This window comes from Trichosurus vulpecula, chromosome 1 (genome assembly GCF_011100635.1).
Source record: "Trichosurus vulpecula isolate mTriVul1 chromosome 1, mTriVul1.pri, whole genome shotgun sequence".
Classification (NCBI taxonomy): Eukaryota; Metazoa; Chordata; class Mammalia; order Diprotodontia; family Phalangeridae; genus Trichosurus; species Trichosurus vulpecula.
Window position 1 is genome coordinate 253889505 of NC_050573.1, and position 18689 is coordinate 253908193.

General features: G+C 37.6%; 1 protein-coding gene across 1 annotated transcript in view; it reads left to right on the top strand.

Annotated features, from left to right (window-relative positions):
- The window catches only part of DSG4 (desmoglein 4), a 38270-nt gene extending 24430 nt beyond the window's left edge, over nucleotides 1–13840 (top strand). Inside the window, exons 10-16 of the mRNA XM_036741090.1 lie at nucleotides 1099–1238; nucleotides 2540–2758; nucleotides 3872–4183; nucleotides 5836–5975; nucleotides 6193–6256; nucleotides 8242–8459; nucleotides 13076–13840. Of these exons, the coding sequence (XP_036596985.1) occupies nucleotides 1099–1238; nucleotides 2540–2758; nucleotides 3872–4183; nucleotides 5836–5975; nucleotides 6193–6256; nucleotides 8242–8459; nucleotides 13076–13840 (1858 nt within the window). The remainder of the gene's footprint in view (nucleotides 1–1098; nucleotides 1239–2539; nucleotides 2759–3871; nucleotides 4184–5835; nucleotides 5976–6192; nucleotides 6257–8241; nucleotides 8460–13075) is intronic.
- Nucleotides 13841–18689: the final 4849 nt, after the last annotated feature.

Sequence of the window (18689 nt, forward strand, 5' to 3'; positions counted from 1 at the left end):
CTAAGGCTATGAACCAGAGGTGAAAGAAGATGGAGGAGAGATGATCTTAACTGATACCATCTGCTCTTGGAAGTTGGAAGAGCCACCCAATTATTTCATGAAAGTCTCTGATCTCTTCCAATTGAATGTGTCCCACAAGCATTAAAAGACCCTAAGAGCAGAAGTACCTTAACAGACTATTTAAAACCAACAACTGGCAAATGGCTTTGTTTTAACCCAGCTCATCTCAAAAAGAATGGCTATGAGAAAGATTTAGGACAGAGATATTTCAGCAATATGACTAATTTGAAGAAAGCTGTAACAAAGAGTGACAAAGAAGTAGTTAAAGTAACTGGGTAAAAAAAAATCAACATTTATTGAATGTGCCTTGGCAGTTCCTATGGTGAACTCTAGATAGATATGTTGTCTTTAAATAGCTCCCTCTTATCCTTTGTGACTTCCCTCACTCACGTTCCTTCCTGGGAAAGTCCTTCTTTACAACCAACCAATCAACCAATCAGTATTAAGTACATACTCTGTGCCATCCACTGTACTAAACATTGGGGATACACAGAAAGGCTTAAAAGGTAGGTGCTTTCCCTAAACAACTCCCATTCTAATGAGGGAGACAACATGTAAATGACTACTTACATACAAAATATATCCAGAATAGAAAGGGAAGATATCAGTAGTTTGGGGGATCTTCTGAAAAAGGTGGGATTTGAGCTGAGTCTTGAAGGAAGCCAAAGAAACTAATAGGCAATTCTGTTTCCAATATTTGCTACCTGGTTGACTATGGAAAAACCACTTAAATTCTCTGAGCCTCAATTTCTTTGTTCATAAAATAAGAACAAGTTAATATATCTACGCACTTCTTTCATAGGGTTCTTATAAGAATCAAAGGAGAAAATATATGTGAAGGATTTTGCATACCCTAAAACACTGTATGTTCTTACTGGTGTTTTACCAAAACACGAATAGCTTCTGTTGTATGGACTCTCAAAGAGTGTCTAATCTTTCTGCTAAACCTATAGTACATTTTAGCACATTATTGTTTTTTGAAATTTAAAATGACTATCATGATAGCATAACACTGAACCTTTTTTTAAATCAAAACAGGTATGTCCTGGGACATGATGCAGCCAGCTGGTTAAAAGTTGACTCAAGGACAGGAGAGATACAGTTTTCCAGAGAATTTGATCCAAAATCAAAATACGTTATCAATGGGATATACACAGCTGAGATTCTGGCTGTTGAAGGTAAGAAAATTGTCTCCAATTTGCTTTCATAGTCATTTCTTTTTGAAACTAAACACAAATGCTAGCAATGGAACTAATGACCATGTTTTTCATACTAAGGAATCTTTGACTGTAAAATTAAATGGCATTAAAATTTTATAGCTCCTCTCAGAAAATATTAAGGGAAGGGTGTCTCTAAACCATAAGGATCAAGCAGAAAGAGCTAAGAGTTGATGTGGTATCAAACTCCATGATGAGTTTAAAGTGTAAGAAGTACCAAAGATGATGAACTATTTATTATTACAGTGCCTAGAAGGAAGCCTGGGACCGCCTACATATCATCTTTAACCCAAAGATGAGTTTCATATCAATATGTCAATTTAATATCTCCAATAATAGTTGAAATCTTACTCATTTCTCAAGGTACAGTTCAGTTTCTACCTCTTCCATGAAAAATAGTCCTCATTTCTCCAGACAAAAATGACCCCCCAGTGCCTACCACAATGCATGACATGCAGTAGGTACTTAATAAATGCTAGAATAACAAATTAACTCCTTTAAATTAGAAGTAACAATTTTATGTTATCTCAATGGACGGTCACATTTCATTTTTTTAATGTATTTACTTCTCTGAGTTCCTTATTTGAACTGAAAACAATAAACAATGCATCAAACAATAGTTAAATTTATCCTTTAAGGCAACTTTTAAAAGTCTAAGATACAATTTGATGCCTTTATTTCTATTCCTTAACCGTTATTTACAAAGACATCAAGTTATAAAATTCTATGATTATGTACTCAGACCCCAACAAAACATTGCCTTGTAACTCATTTCACTTCAAGTTAAAAGTTTTTCCCAGTGGCTTATCAGGCCTTCAACCTCTGGATGGCTCAGCTTCAGAGCACCCCCAACTACTTATCACAGGAAATGTGATTTCTCCAAGTAATTACTTATAAGTAGTTGAGTGATTTTTAACAGGGTACACTTGGTCTATAAAATGCCCCTATAGTTCTGTAAATATAAAAGGTATCCTACCACAGACTGAGAAATAGCAGTGACAAACAAAAATTTTCCTAAATTCCAAATGTCCTAATGCTTGCCTTTGAGAACAATTACCTGTCAGTCACGTGGTTGCTAATATCTCTATTTCAGGATTGTAAACCTTAGCCTCAATCATTCCCAAATGAAAGATTCAATGGATTATCCATTACTTCTGAGAACCTGCTCAGAGCACTTCTGAATCTTGCAACATCTAGCAAGTCAAAAGAGAGTTGTCATTGGGTATCACTTATCTGAATTATTTGTAACAATGTTGTTTCAGATGGCATTGGGAAAACTGCAACAGGGACAATATGTGTGGAAGTTCCTGACATCAACGATTTCTGCCCCATAATTTTCTCTGACAGCAGACATATCTGTGTAGCCTCCCCATCAGTCATTATCTCAACAAGAGATGACTCCTTTGGCTCACCCTTTACATACTGTGTCATGGATCAGCCACCAGGGACAGCTGACATATGGGATATCAGATCAATAAATGGTAAGAAGAACGCAAACTTGATGTCACTTTTAAATCCAAAAAAATAGTCACTTCTTTCTCAAAGTATTTGATTCATCCAAAGAGTTATATTAAAGTAACAAATATTGTACATCTTTAGAATACTTGAGGGGAAGCTTAGAGAGATTCTTTGATTTGAAATAAGACAAATGATTAATCAATAAGGTTAAGTTGACAATTAATAATTATATATTAGAACCCCTTTGTAAGAGATAAAATCAATTCTCAGCTTAGAAGTTAACTAGTTTTAAATGAATACAAGTGATATAAGTAGAGATTACATCACAGCATGGTAGACCTAGAAGGTATCTTAGCAATCATCTTAATCGATTCCCTCATTTGCCAGATAAGGAAACCGTAAGATGAAATTATTTACCCAAGGTCATACAGTTAGAGACAAATCTAGGACTAGGAAACTCATGTTTCCTGAATTCTAAACCCAGTTTTCTTTTATTATGCCACACTGCTTCCCATGAGATTTCACCAGATCTCAAAATCTTTTATTGTTTTAAAAGTATATTTGAAAAGCCATGGTTTCACAAAATATGTAGCAAAGCCCATGAACATAAAATTCTTTTATAACACATGTATCTGGTACTTTGGATTAAGGACAAAGTTTTCATTAGTTTAGTGTTACATTTTCTTTTCTTAAAATTCCCCTTGAATTGATATTTAAAACTCAAACCAGAAGTTCTAGGTGCAAATGCTTCCCATACCATTTACCCATGGAACTTTGAGTAAATCAATCAAACTCTCTGGATCTCAGTTTCGTTATCTACAAAATAAGGAGGCTGGACTAGGTGACCTCAAAATCTATGATCTTACGACCCAATATTTTAAGCAAATGGTGCTGCATAAGTGAAGGATAATTATGTAGTCTGAGAAAACAGTCATTAGAATGACTCTAGATTAAAGTGTAGTAATTTTGAATAAAGGATAAAAAAAACCTTTTACTCCTAGACAATGTAGCTGTAAACTTGCTATAAGAAACAAAAGCTAGAGGAGATAGATGTCCTGTGGACATCACTTCTAACTCGATTATATGATTCCATTAAGTAAAACTAACCTTCCATTTCTTTCCTTCTTTTGTAAAAGCTACCTCGGCAATACTCACTGCTATGCAACAGTTATCACCTGGACTTTACCAAATTCCCATCTTAGTGAAAGACAGCTATGACAGAACTTGTGAATTGCCACAAATTATATCATTAGAAGCTTGCGAATGTGATGACAACCACATGTGCTCTTACTACAGCACAACTGGCATCTACCCTGGGGGCTCCAGCATCACCATAATTACCGATAACAATTATGGGACTGCCGCTGGTGACAGAATTGGGGATGGCAATGTGGGGCTTGGACCAGCTGGAATTGGTCTGATCATCCTTGGTCTCTTATTACTGCTATGTAAGTATTCAGCTAAGCTCTTGTCAGTGGATTTTCTAAAACTAGAATATAACCACTGGATTACTTTCTCATGTTCGTTTGACAATTTTAAAAATAACGTTTATCTGTTTGCTTGTTTTTTCACTTATTTCTGTATACTGTGTACATGCATACATATATATGCAAATGCATATAGATTAATGTATGTCCATGTTTCCACATATACATATACAGATCCATTTTTGTGTAATTTCATTGGGATAACAAAAAAAAGCTTGGCAAAGAGCCAGTTATTAGTACTGGGGCTTGGTGACCAATAGGTCAGTTTAAAGACATTTGAGACCCATCATCTAAGTGGTTGGTGAATTAGAGGAGTATTGAGGCAGGTAAATAGATGGCAATCTGGACAGGCAGGTGGCAGTGTTAGGGTGTTCTAAGACTGACCAGCATGAAAGCTGTCCTGACTGATAAAAAAGAAATCATGATAATTGGGTAGGAGGCAGATATAGGAGTGAGGAAGGCCTGGCAGCAGGGAGTCTGGGGGACTACAGGAATCAAAAGTCATAGCATTTAGAGTTGAGATTCTGTGAGAAAATTATTTGAGGAAAATTAGCACTGGACTGGAGGTCAAAAGTGAATTCTAGTCCTGGCTTTTCTACTTTTTCATTGTGAGATTTTGGATATCTTTCAGTCTAGCGCATGGCCTGTAAAATAAGGGTTCTAGACTGAATAATCTCCAGCATTTAGCTCTGTCTCTGGATGGTCCTAGTTCTTTCTCTGAACCTGCCACCAGAGGGTGGCATAATCACATATATTTGACTATATCTAAGGAGAAGAATATAAATTAAATTATTACTTAAACAATAATGATATGTTGTTATTATGGATGGGAAACAACTTTTTAATTGAATTTCTGGCCAGCTCCCTTTCTCAGTGAAAAGTATTATAAGCAATAGTCTCCAGGTCTACTAGAATAGCCAAGCTTAAATAGTAAAAGGCTGTAAATATGAGGTTTCATATGTTTGTTTGTTTGTTTCAGAAAACAGCTCTACTACTATTATGGGGTTCTGACACCATTTTAATTGTGAGCAGTAAAATGATTTCCCACAGCAAGAATCAGGATGCCACTAGAAATTTTCAGTACTTTCCTCAGAAGCTTGGCAGGACAGGACCTAAAGAGAAAATATGAAGGTCCTCAAGGATATTGCAAAATTTTGTGGAATGTTGGTTATTTTCATTGTCATTTTTCACTCACATATGACTCTTTTTAACCCCATTTGGGGTTTTCATGCCGAAGATACTAGAGTTGCCATTTCCTTCTTCGGCTCATTTTACAGATGAGGAAACAGGGGCAAATAGGATTAAGTGACTTGCCCAGGTCCCAACAGAATTTAAGATTCCTGAGAGCAGAGACTGTTTCATTATTTGTTTGTATCCGCAGCATTCGGTACCGGAGACATAGCAGATACTTAAGGGATGTTTGCTGATTGAGTGATCAAGCCCTTGAAGTTTTTAAGTTCTATCCATGACTCTGTATGCATACATACATATGTGGGGGAATGAGGGTTACCATTTTATGTCTTTACCTCCCTCCTTAATTTTGTTTAATGTAATGCTTGACTCTGGAATTTACAGATCTTTTGTTAACTGTCCATTAACCCTTTCTCGGTCAGTGATGCCACTCCTGCTGCTCATTTGCTGCTGCAGACGAAAGGCACCAGCAGGCCTGGGAACTCGATTTGCTCCTGTGCCTGAGGGGGGTGAAGGAGTGATGCAGTCATGGGGGATAGAAGGAGCCCATCCCGAGGACAGAGTGAGTTTCAATCCACTTTCCTTCATATATGAAGCATAGTATGTACATAGAAATGGAGAACCGAGACATTTGGGGCCTCTTGACAGTTTTTCAACTCCCCAAAGATGAATGAAGAAGAAGAAATAATAAGGAGAAGAAGAAATAATTGGAGAAGGAGAAGTTGTATCACAGCATTTTTTAACTAATATTTTGGGGATTTTTTTTTTGTTTCTTTCAGGATGTCTCCAATATTTGTGTACCAATCACAGCCTCCAACACACAGGATCGCATAGAATCCTCTGGTTAGTAGATATTAAGCTTTTTGATGCTTTTGAAGTGGAAGAGACTTAATCAGGGATTATACAGTCATAACTCTAGAACAGGAAGGAGACCTCAGAGGCCATTTAGTCCAAGCTCATCATTTTATAAATGAAGAAACTGAGGCCTAGAAAGTTTAAGTGACTTTCCCAGAATTACATAGACCACAAGTGGAAGAACTAGGATTTGAACCATGAGATTATAAGTTCCCTGAGGGCAAGTACAGTCTTTTGCCTCTTTTTGTATATCTAGGTTTAGCATAGTGCCTGGCACATAACAGAGACTTAATAAATTTGTACTAATTGGTTGATTAAACCCAGGAGATACAGCTGGGGTATGTGTGCTTTGGCTCTATTCAGAAGGACATATGTTCTACCATATCAGGAAATCCCTATAATCATGCCTGTTACAGAAGCAACCTGAAAAACTGAGTTGGCCTGGCTAAACTCATGAGGAGACTTCTATTTGTCATAGCATACCAATCATAGGCTACCATCATGAGACCTATTCTAAGTTTGCTTAGAATTCATTCACATTTTTTCTCTCAGTCAGTTGATAAACATTTATTGAAGGATTTGTATGTGCCAGGCACTGTGCTAAGCACTAAGAATACAAAGAAAGGCAAAAAGCATCCCCTGTCCTCAAGAAGTTCACATTCTAATTAATAACCTCCCAAAAATGTACATACAAGGTGTGAACATTACAGTAGAAGTGGAATATAATCTCTAAGGAAAAGGAACTCCTTAGGATAGTGTTAGGGTATTATTTTTACAATAGTAAAGGGAGAAGAAATGGGGGCATTGTCTAATAAAGAATTTACAAGTTCTTCTTATACACGTGGACCTTTCATGGCAATCACATGCATGCCCAAGACTCTTTAGAAAAACCACTCAGGCTAGTGGGGATTATTAGAGATGATGAAAATTATTCCACAGATCTAAAATAAGCATATTTGTCTTGCACGATCCTCCAAATTGGGGAGCCAATCCAAAACTGCTCTCTTTAGAATTCTAAGAACAGCCCTTGCAGGAGAATGGATGTAACTTTGAGGTTGCCCATTGAAGGCAGGCCACTCACTCCACCACTGGGCAAAGAAGATCTGTGAAAGTTTCTAGAAAGCATCCAAAGACCCACTTGCATCCATATAGATTGAAAAGAAAACCCCTCATAAGTAGTCAGTGCAGCTCGATAAGCCCACAGGAAGTAGCCATTCTACCCTAGAAGGATCACTATCCCAACTCCTGCTCACTACCTACCTTCTTTACCCTCTTTAGACTAGGTGAGAATCTAAGGGCCCAAAAAGAGGCAGATAGAAGTCTGAATTACCTGGATGCTTTCATATGAATTAGAAATACATTTGGGTTCTGTGTCCAGAGATCCCAGACAAAAATTGGGATATTAGAAGCATACGATCATAAATTGGGAGCTGGAAGAGACATTGGAATCTAACACACTCATTTTCCAGATGGGAAAACTAAATTTCTGATAGGTTAAGTAATTTGATCCAGGTCACAGAGTAAGTAGCAGGGGTGATAACTCACCTCGGATAATAGGATCACAGATATAGGATAAGAGCGGACCTTGAAGTCATCATCATCATCATCATAGCTAGCGTACATATGTGTGTGTGTGTGTGTATATGTATATATATATACATATATATATATATAATTTACTATGTGCCAGGCACTATGCAAAATACTTTACAAATATTATCTCATTTGTTCCTCACAACAACCTTGTTAAGGTATTTGCAATTATCATCCCCACTTTTACAGATGTGGAAACTGAGGCAAAAAGAGGTTAAGCGACTTGCCTGTACCCATTTCCCCTAGCCTTTACCTGCCTGTTTAATTTTTCCACACAACACAACTTTCTCAGTCAACAGGAAAAGGATCATGCAGGTACTTAGAGGATGAAGCCCTAAAACAATCTCCAGCCATATAACATGAAAACACATTCTTTCCAGAGATCTATACCAACACATACGCAGGTGGCGGCACTGTTGAAGGAGCCGCTTCTGGGGTGTCTGGCGTGGAGCTGAATACAGGAGTCGGAGCAGCGCTAAGTCTTGGGGCTGGGGGACTTGCAGGAGCAGTGAGAAGACGGGGCTCCACCATGGGAACACTGAGGGAGTATGCAGAAACAGGCGTGAATATGGCTTTCTTGGACAGCTACTTCACTGAGGTAATCCCTTGACAGTCACAAGAATGAGGGTTCATAAATGGTGATATGTTCTCTTTGGTCTATGGTCTTTTTGGTGTGACTCTGATAACCATGATGCACAATATGGGGTGGGGGGAACCTCTGTCATAAAGCACCTTACTATTGTACATCACAGCTTGAGTTACAATGAGACTTTAAATCCCATCCTCTACTGTGGGAGTTTAATGAAATTGTCACTATAACGAAGAAAAACATATTTAGAAGTGTTTCCCATCCTTGCTAATACCAATATTACTAAAATCAAACAAGATAATCAGTCTGCCCTAAATGCTAAAGATACAAAGAAAGTTCAAAAAAATCCCTGCTCTCAAGGAGCTCACAAACTATATATGTAATGGGGCAGCTAGGTGGCACAGTGAGTACAGCACCAGCCCTGGAATCAGGAGGACCCGAGTTCAAATACGGCTTCAGACATTCGACACACTTACTAGCTGTGTGACCTTGGGCAAGTCACTTAACCCCAATTGCCCTGCCTTCCCCCCTCCAAAATAAAAATCTATATATGTAATGTAATATGTGGTATATATACCTATATATATATATACACTATATCTGTATAATATATGCGTATGTGTGTATATATGTACATATGTGTATATATACACATATATATGGTATATATAAATATATACATAATAGCTAGCATATATATCACTTTAAGATTTACAAAGCACTTTATAAATATTATCTCATTTTATCTTCACAATCATCCTGGGAGGTAGATACTATAATTATCCCCATTTATAGATAAGAAAATTGAGGTTAAGTTACTTGCCCAGGGTCACACAGTCAGCAAGTGTCTGAGCCTGGATTTGAGGTAGGTCTGCCTGAAGTCAGTCCCAATACTCTATCCACTGGATCCACATGAATCCCTTTATAAATCCAAGCTCTTATTTATAACATTGTATTTATTACTTCTATTCAACTGTTATAATAAATCTTGATGCCAGGAATAGTCAAGAAACTCTATCATTCCATTTCATCCTCTTTCTAGTTTTTCCTTCTTTTGACTCTAATAACTACAAGATTCCTCTTCCTCCCCATCCAAGTTTGGAGTTTTCTACTTCTTTTCCCATCTCCTTCCTGGTATAGGGAGACCTGAAGGACCCTGACCAAGGCTGAGATATCACTCCAAAGGAGGAGAAAATTACACAGGATGGAAAGTGACAGCTTGCAGCAGAACTCAAGAACAGGGTGCCACAAGCAAGAACGGCCTTAAATCTTCTATTAAAACAGGGCTAGGTGGGGGAAAAGGAAGAAAACTAAATCAAAGGGGTGGGGGGAGGGGGTAGAAGAAAAAAAGTCAGAGGGACACAATGACATATTTTAAAAGGAAAAAAGTCATATGAGGGCATATGGGAATCTCATCGTGAATCTGAGCCTACAAAGTGCAACATTTATGTCAGTATCCTGCACAATAAAGTAGTACCTTCCAGGAAGGCGAGGTGAGGAGAGAGAATGAGAATGATGAAACAAGACTCAGGAGATTTCACCAAAAACTAACTGTTTGCCCTGAGGTAATATGCCTGAGCTTCATCTTCTCCATCTATAAAAAGGGGATAATATCAGTCCCAGGCCCACCTCATTTATTTTGTGAGTATAAACAAGATAATAAGCATGTGCGCTGCTTGGAGCTCTGGAGACAAAAACTCCATATAAATTCAAAGTATCATCATCCTTACTGTTTCCCCAGAGCAGATAGTTTAACCAGCTGCTTATGCCTGGGACAGAACCTGCGAAGCTGGTTTGGTTTGGTTTTGTGTTTTGCAATATTACTTTTAGCCTTTCACTCATTGAACCTGAAAATTATTCCTTTGGCCATAGTTTGGCCAAGTCTAACTTCTGGGAAATCCCAGGGATTTACAAAGACTCAATTCAAAAAACACATACTTACTATATTGTATGAAAATGCTTCAGGAAGATGATTTTCTTTCCAGCTAGTCCCAGTAGAATAGAGAGATGAGCTCAATCTCAGTCAATAAAATAAACACGAAGGGTATTTAGTGGGAACTTGGTAGCCCTCAGAGTTTGGGTAGGGGGGGAGTGGGGAGAGAAAAGGTTGAATTTCTAGTTCAGTATAATCACGCAAATCCATAAGAAAATGACTTAATTGAGGCTGTAACTGTCAACAATAACCCTAAAAATACAAATATACAAGGAATTCTGCCAAGAGCACAGAATTCATTTATAATAATTGATATGATGTCATACAGAGAGGGAGAGGTGGAAAGAGACAGAGAAAGAAACAGACAAATAGCAAGAGAGGTAGAGAGATAGATAGATCTAGAGAGATAAAGACAGAGATATCAGAGATAGCAAAAAGAAAAATAGAGACAGAGATAACAAGTTATAGAGAAAAAGACCAAAAGAAAACAGTATGTAGCCAATCCTCTGCTAGGCCCACAAAGAAAGAGTCTTGAAAACAAAGTTCTGTGAGCATCCCATTCCAATATCCTTAGACTCCTTCAAATGTAATCAGGTCACTTATTCTCTCTTTTTTGAATCCTTGAAGCATGCAATCCCCAAGGATGGGAGACAAAATCATAACTGCATTCTGAGATATATACTAAATTTGACAGTCAGTTGTGGAGTGCCTTCCCTTTTTAAGGGATAAATCTATTTTTAATTAAGAAGGCCCTGCCCTATTAACAGGAAGCTGAAACCTTAGTCCAGTTACATAATCCATTGCTGCCATCTTTTATGAGACCTACTGTTCTGGTTAAAACTGGGGTATGGGTGAGTATACTAACTGGTGTAAAGTGATGATTTTGACATTAGGAGCTTCTGAACATATATTCAAAAGAAATCAAACCAAATTAAAATGTGGCTGATTCCAAATTCGGATTTTCCATCACTGCTGGCAAACCATCTCTTGGGGGGTGGGGGGAGGGAGATCTTTTTTTAAATAAGGCATCTTTTTAAGTAGAGATCTACAGAGGTAAAGTTAGATAGTTTGTAGTTTAAAAAGTATCAAGAAATCTAAATTTAGAGGAAAATATACAGAATCACAGAACTAGCTGCAACCTTAGAGAAAATGGAGTTCCACATTTTCATTTTGCAGATAAGGAAAGCAAGGCCCAGAGATTTTAAAGTGTTTCAGAACAATTCAAATGCCTAGATGTTAGCAGAGCAAAGACTAGAATACAGTCCCCCAAATCCTAATCTAGTATTCTTTCTATGTCATAGTGCTGCTTCCAAAAGACTGAATTTCTGTGATCTTAGTAAAGAAGACCCCCCACTCTCACTCCAGCCAATCATTATATTAGCTTAATATCAAATCATTAAACAGTAAATAAGTCATACTGAGTTTCTTTTAATTAGTCTGACCTGTTTAATTAGCAGCTCATTTCAGCTCAGATTCCAATTTGCCCCAGTGTTTTATTATTCATTGGAACGGATGAAAGGAATGGAGGAATTAATATGGCCTGTACAATTTATGACCATGAATACTCTTGCAGAATCTAGCTGATAACATCCACTAAACCCAGCAATTAGAGATGGAGTTAGCTGCCAGCACTGTTGAGTATTCATCAGGGAATGCCATCACTGAGCGGTATAGTTTGACAGTATAATTGAAATTATATTTAGCACAAAATCCCCAGTGGTATGTTAAAAGAAGGTTGCCCCTAAGGTTTATCCTTTGTTCATGAGTGTTTTTTTCAAAATGAAGGAAATCAAGGACCCCCTTTTCTTATGTTCTAAAACATTGTTGCTGAATCTACCAGAGATGATGCTGGCTTAGAGAATCCGTGCCACCGGCTGTCTTCTCTGAAAACCTCATCCCCAAATGTTCGATTGACTTTAGGAAAAATTTTAAGTTAGGCAAGAGTTGTCTTAGGCACCCTCCCACCTCTCCATGCAGTCCTCCTCTTCATCTTTCTAAAAATCCATGCCCTGTAGGTAGCTACTTTGTACTCTAAGCCAAGGAGCCACCTTCTCTCAGCTACCTGTCACTACGAAAAAAGCTCACCACACCATGGCAGGGATAGTTCATTTTAATCTGGGGCAGATAAGCCCTGAGAAACCTAAGGAATTACTCTCTAATCTTAGAATTTAGACAGCTAGGTCTATCTGTGGGCCTGTGAGCCTTTCTGACCTACCTAAATAATGTCAAGGAAGTGACTACCAATTCTCCTACTAGTAATTTCAGTCTTATACATAGTGATTAAAGTCCCAGCATTTTGTAGTTAAATTTGCTTCCCAAGATTACATTGACTCTGTTTCATTTCTTCATTAGAGAAAAGGTCAAATATTTTAAGCTTCTCAGAAAGCATCTTGATCTTATTATTTCAGATATACAAGAGGACAAATCTCAAAGGTCAAAATTTAGCCTCTAAGTAGAATATGGAAATGATCATTAAAATCATTTCCCAAACATAAGCATTCATAAAATGTTTATGCAAATATAATGCACCTGTGATACCCACCCCCCACCCCTTACAAAAAGATCTCAGCCATTTCTCAGTCCATCGTTCCACTGGACAAAAAAAAAATTCACAGTAGCACCAGTGTTTACATTGTTTGATATTTTAAGAAAGGGAAACAGTTCTAATTCTCTACCTCTACTCTACCTTTAGAAAGCCTACGTTTATGCAGATGAAGATGAATGCCGACCTGCAAATGACTGCCTTCTTATTTATGACCATGAAGGAATGGGGTCTCCTGTGGGCTCCATTGGCTGCTGCAGCTGGATTGTAGATGATCTGGATGACAGCTACTTGGAAACTTTGGATCCAAAGTTTAGGACTTTAGCTGAAATCTGCTTAGACACAGAAATTGAACCATTTCCATCTCCTCACCAGGCCTGGATACCAATCACTACTGATCTTCCCCTACTTGGAACAAATTACATTGTGAATGAATCTTCAGCGATGTCTCTCACAGAGGCTGGATTCCAGGCGGAAATGGCAATGCCTGATCCCATGATTCATGGTGACATTATAGTGACAGAATCATATAGTACTTCTGACCAATGTGTACAACCAACTACCATTATTTTTGAACCTCAGCTGGTTCCCAATGTCCTGGTTACAGAAACGGTGATGGCACCTGCCTATGCTGTGCAAGGAAACATTTGTGTACCTGCTGAGTTAGCCAACACACATAACGTGATCTACACTGAAAGAGTAGTGCCAAGTCCAGGCATGACTGCCATGAGTAACAGCAGCATGACCAGTGGTTGCATGGGTACTGGGATGAGTGGCAGTGGAATGGTAGGCCCTGATATTCAAGTGACCCAAATAGTAAGTCCAGATGTTCATGTCTGCCAAACCATGGGTTCCCCAATGACATCCCGACGTAGGGTAACACAGCATAGTACCGTACAGTACTTCCAACAATAAGGCCCTTACTGATGATTTTCTCAGTAATACTGACATATTCATAATCATCAAAGTTAACTGTCACAAAATCTAATTATTATTCTTTTTTCACTTAGCATTGAACACTCTAAATTTATGCTCCCTCTGTTGATAGGGAGTTTGGCCAAATATTTTGAGTGAAGATTTCTTCTTCATGATTTTTAATGGAGCACCAAGAGTGTATTAAAGATACAGTATGTTCTTTAGCACAAGGCCTAGAAACTTACTCCTAAAACAGAGAGTCACTAAAGCCTTCAGGTCTTCCAAACAGGTTATGAAAATGATCTGTCCTGATGCTTGAATTTTGCAGCAAGTCTATCCTATATTCACCTACCATATTACAGTACCTCTAGAAAGGAAATTGCACTGAAGAAGAACTTCTTTAGAATGAATTTGAGTATTGAACAGTCTTATTCGGTTCATGAAAACTGTACATTTCAAGAAAGGGGGAGTGAAGAGTGAATTTCCTCCTTAAAGAGGTCATTCGAGACTAGACTTCCCCTTCAAGGATTTTCTCAACTGCTAAAGTAGGTAGGATAAGCTTAATATAATCTGGGAAAAGGAATCTTATTGCTGAATGTATCAATGGTAAAGGTTCATTGCATGGAATAACATGGAAACCATTCAACATGGATGAATTTTAATTGTACCTTATAATTTCATATCATTGCCTATAAATCAATTTAAAACAGCAAAAACAACTAAAGGACTGAAGGAGTCAAAACAATTCATTTATAAGTATGAAGTAGAATAAGTCCTTGGAGAAATATTTCTTCCTTCCCCACAAGGACTTTTTCTCCCCATGTTTAACAAATTACATTAGTTCAAAACACAAATGAGATGAAATTAGGCCCATGCCATTGGCCCTGAACATTAGCTTGAGTAAAATCTTTTCTCGAATACCTCCTTCAGTTACCAAATCTGAGGCAATATGGACACACTCATAATAAACTGGGGAAAAAATCCCTTTTGCCCTATTATTAACTAATGCTTCCATTCCTAACCTTATCATTCATGTTGAAAGAACGAAACAGAGAGCTGACACTGCACAGACAGTTTCTGTCTGTGTAAAGACAACTGGAGGAAGGGATTTAACAAGGTAGTTTTATTTTAATTCTGTAAAATATGTAAACTATACATAGTAAGTAGTGTACACAGCAAGACTAAGTTGTAAATATAATAAAGTTATTTCCAAGGCCTTGTTTCTTTTTTGATTGCAGTAACCAAGAGACTTTCACATTTCTCCTCCTTCTTTAACGACAAAAGGACCTTAGAGGTCATTTAACCCAATACCTTCATCTTAAAAATGAGAAGCGCAAAAAAGTTAATAATAGCTCATTATAATTGTCTATTGCTTTAGAGTTTATGAAATTCTTTGACCATCATTACCTCACTTGTAGGCCGACATAGTGGGAGTCGGGAGACCTAAGTTTGATTCCCGCCTCCACCAATTTGCAGTTTTATGACCTTGGGAAAGTCAATTAGCCTCACTTTCGTTGTATGCAAAACAGCAACAGTAGTACTTACACTGTCTACTTCACAGTACGAGTACAGAATCTTTGTAATCTATAAAGTACTCTATAAAACAGAATTACCATTAATGATAATAATAATAATAATAATAATCTGAGGGTAGGTGTTATTAGTTCCATTTTATGGATGAGGAAACTGATATGGAGAAAATAAGCAACTTGTCCAAGGTCACAAAGCTAGTGAGTGACAAAGGAAACTGAAAAACAGACCTTATAACTATATGTTCAATGTTTTTTGAACTTTTCCTCTTTCATCATGTTACCTCCAATAGGTTAATTGGTCACCCAGATGCTTAGCCGTAAAGTTTGCCCTTGATAGAAAATCCAGTTCACTGCTTTTCCACTACAGCCTCTTTGTTACGGATTAAAAGAGTTGCATTTGAACTACCACTTGCAGCCTGGTATTATCTCCCTTGTAATCTCTGTACAGTGTACAGACTAATTAAGCCTCACATCACCTAAAAATTCTTTATAATTACTGATCATTTCCCAAATCATCTGTGCTGTATAATGCTCTCTATGTGTTCCATACTTATCGTTTTCACCACCACGGCTTATGGAACATTTCTCTATCCTGCAATTTGACAAAGATCTCTTTACATAATCTGTTACATAGCCAAGTTACACAATCTGTTACATAGCCAAGTGTCAGCTTTTTTCTTTAAAAAAAAAAAAAGCATGTTTCCTTTTCTTTTAACACTACAGATATTTCCCCTTAACTACTCTCTCCCCCATTGTACTTCCTTGTACTTCCCCCTGAAAAGTTTTAAACAAAGCCAACTAACACAGCACTGATATCTCACAGGGTATACTGCATTCCAGATCCATAGTCTGGACCTCTCTCCTAAGCACAAGAAGGTCTATTTCCTCATCGGTTCACCAGGACCATCATTATTCATCCAATTCAAATATGATCAAGTCATCTAAGGTCCCTTCCAGCTCTAAGTTCATGATGCTACGATATGACTTCTTTTTTGGTGTTGTTATTTACATTATTGTAGTCATCGTGTACATTGTTCTTTACATCCTGCTTTTTTTCCCACTTTGTACCACTCGATATGTCTTTCCACCTTTCTCTGAATTCCTCATATTCTCAACTTATTTTTAGTAATCAACTGATGATTATTTATTTACCATCTTGTACATGCCACAACACTATGCTGGCATACTAGTGAGGAATGCTAAAGTATAAAGCCCCCAAGGAGCTTATTATAATATAGTTGGTGGGGTATGACTAACCCAATTGTTGAACTATATGAGTACAATTGAGCGCTGATTGTGTGGTTCTAATAATGTGTTTGCAGTTGGGCAACAGGGATGGCAAACAGGGATTTGTTTGTCTCCTTATTCCATGGGATAAAGTGAAAATTTTGGGGTCTTCCCCATAAGTACTTAAGAAATATTTTAAAAAGGAGAGAGAAAGAAAGAGGAAGGAAGGAAGGAAGGAAGAAAAGGAGGGAGGGAAAGGTGAAGTGAGGAAGGAAGGGAGGAAAGGAGGGAGGGAGGAAGGGACAGAGGAAGGAAGGGAAGGAGGGAGGAAGGAGAGAAGGAAGAAAAGGTAAGTCAGGTCTAGTTCTGGTAGGTATATCTGTGTGTATGTGTGTTTGTGTGTTCATCAGTCAGCCAATAAACAATTACTGAAGGCCTTCTATGCCTACTATGAGGCAGGTAATATGCTAAACACTAGGAAAACAAAGACAAACAAAAGACAACCCCTGCTCTTATGGAGCTCTCAGTCTAATTAAGGAGAGACAATATGAAAACAATTATGCAGGATAAATCAGGAATAATCAGTAGAGGGAAGGCACTAGCTTTAGGGGGTGAATGTGGTATGCAGGTGCGTGCGTGCGTGCGTGCGTGCGTGTGTGTGTGTGTGTGTGTGTGTGTGTGTGTACAGATCTCCTACAAAGTTCTGGGTCAAGACAGGGTCAAGGAGGAAAGCCAAGACTAGAAGCTTTAGACAAAAAAGTATTTTTAAATTGGTAGAACTAATGATCTTTTATTAAATTGGGGAACTAACATTATCTCATGAAATTAAGAATATAAATTAGGAAAGAAGGTTAATATAAGATGAAGTGCCAAATGCATATAGAGAAGGTGAGTTTTTCTTTCTTCCTTTAAGTGGATTTTTCCTTTTTATTGAGTTGCATGCTATATTTGGAAACCAAAGAAAGAATTTGTAAAAAGAAAAAGAACTCGTTTAAGCCCTGCTGAAAATTCAGTCAGCTGTCTGATGCAGACGTTATCTGCATCCAGAGAAAGAACTGTTAAATAGAAGTATGTATGGAATAATTTTACCAGCTCTTTGTATGCAACATGACCAATCCTAACCCTCTACCAAAACTTTAGTCATATGCATTGTTAAAGAGTAGTAGATATTAAGAAATATATTTACTGACTTCCCCTAACTATTCTATTATATAAAATTATATATTATATAAAATAATTAGGCACAATTCCTGCCCACCATTTTAAATTCTAAATGGAATGTATTATTAATTTGATGATGTAACATTGGGACATTCATTAAAGATTAAAGATGGCCAGCCTATGAAGCATTCTTTTGGTGAACATCTGGCCTCAGGGACAATCTCTAGGTGTCAGAGTCACCTCAAAGGCTAGGATAAGATGACTGAAGCAAATATAGTGCCTGTATTTGTCTTCTATATTAGTTGTAGGAATAAAATCTAACAAGTTGTCGTGTGACCCTCGCCATTTCAGAGGACACCTTTTATACTTAGTGAACTGGTAAAGGTTGTTTTATGGACCCCCAAATATTTATTGAGCACCTATAGGATGCTTGCTGCCACTTTCCATAGCTTTAACTATCATCATTTTTCATACAGCCTGCATCCCAATAGATCACAGCTATGTAAATAGCACACTTCCTAAAAATTGCATGTTTTCAGGTGCCATTGTATTAAGTGAAATTTTAGCATGAAGTCAGAAGCGCTCTGCTAGTGTAAATACGCATTGTCTTTCCCCATATTTTCTTACAAATGTTTGTGTCATACTCCCTCCACCTGCAATCCTTTTTTAGCAGTGAGTAGATACAAATTAGAAGTCAGTGCAAGTTCAGTAGTATAAGAATAATTATGGAATCAAAGAATACAACCATTATAGTAAGCTTAGAGACCACCTAGTTTAACTCAAACTTAAATAGAAATCCCCTCTAGTCTACACCTGAGGACTACCCCTGGGTGGAACCCATTGCCTCCCAATTCCTCTTTGTTGTTATTGAGTCATTTCAGTCCTGCCCAACTCTTTATGATTCCATTTGGGGTTTTCTTGGCAAAAAT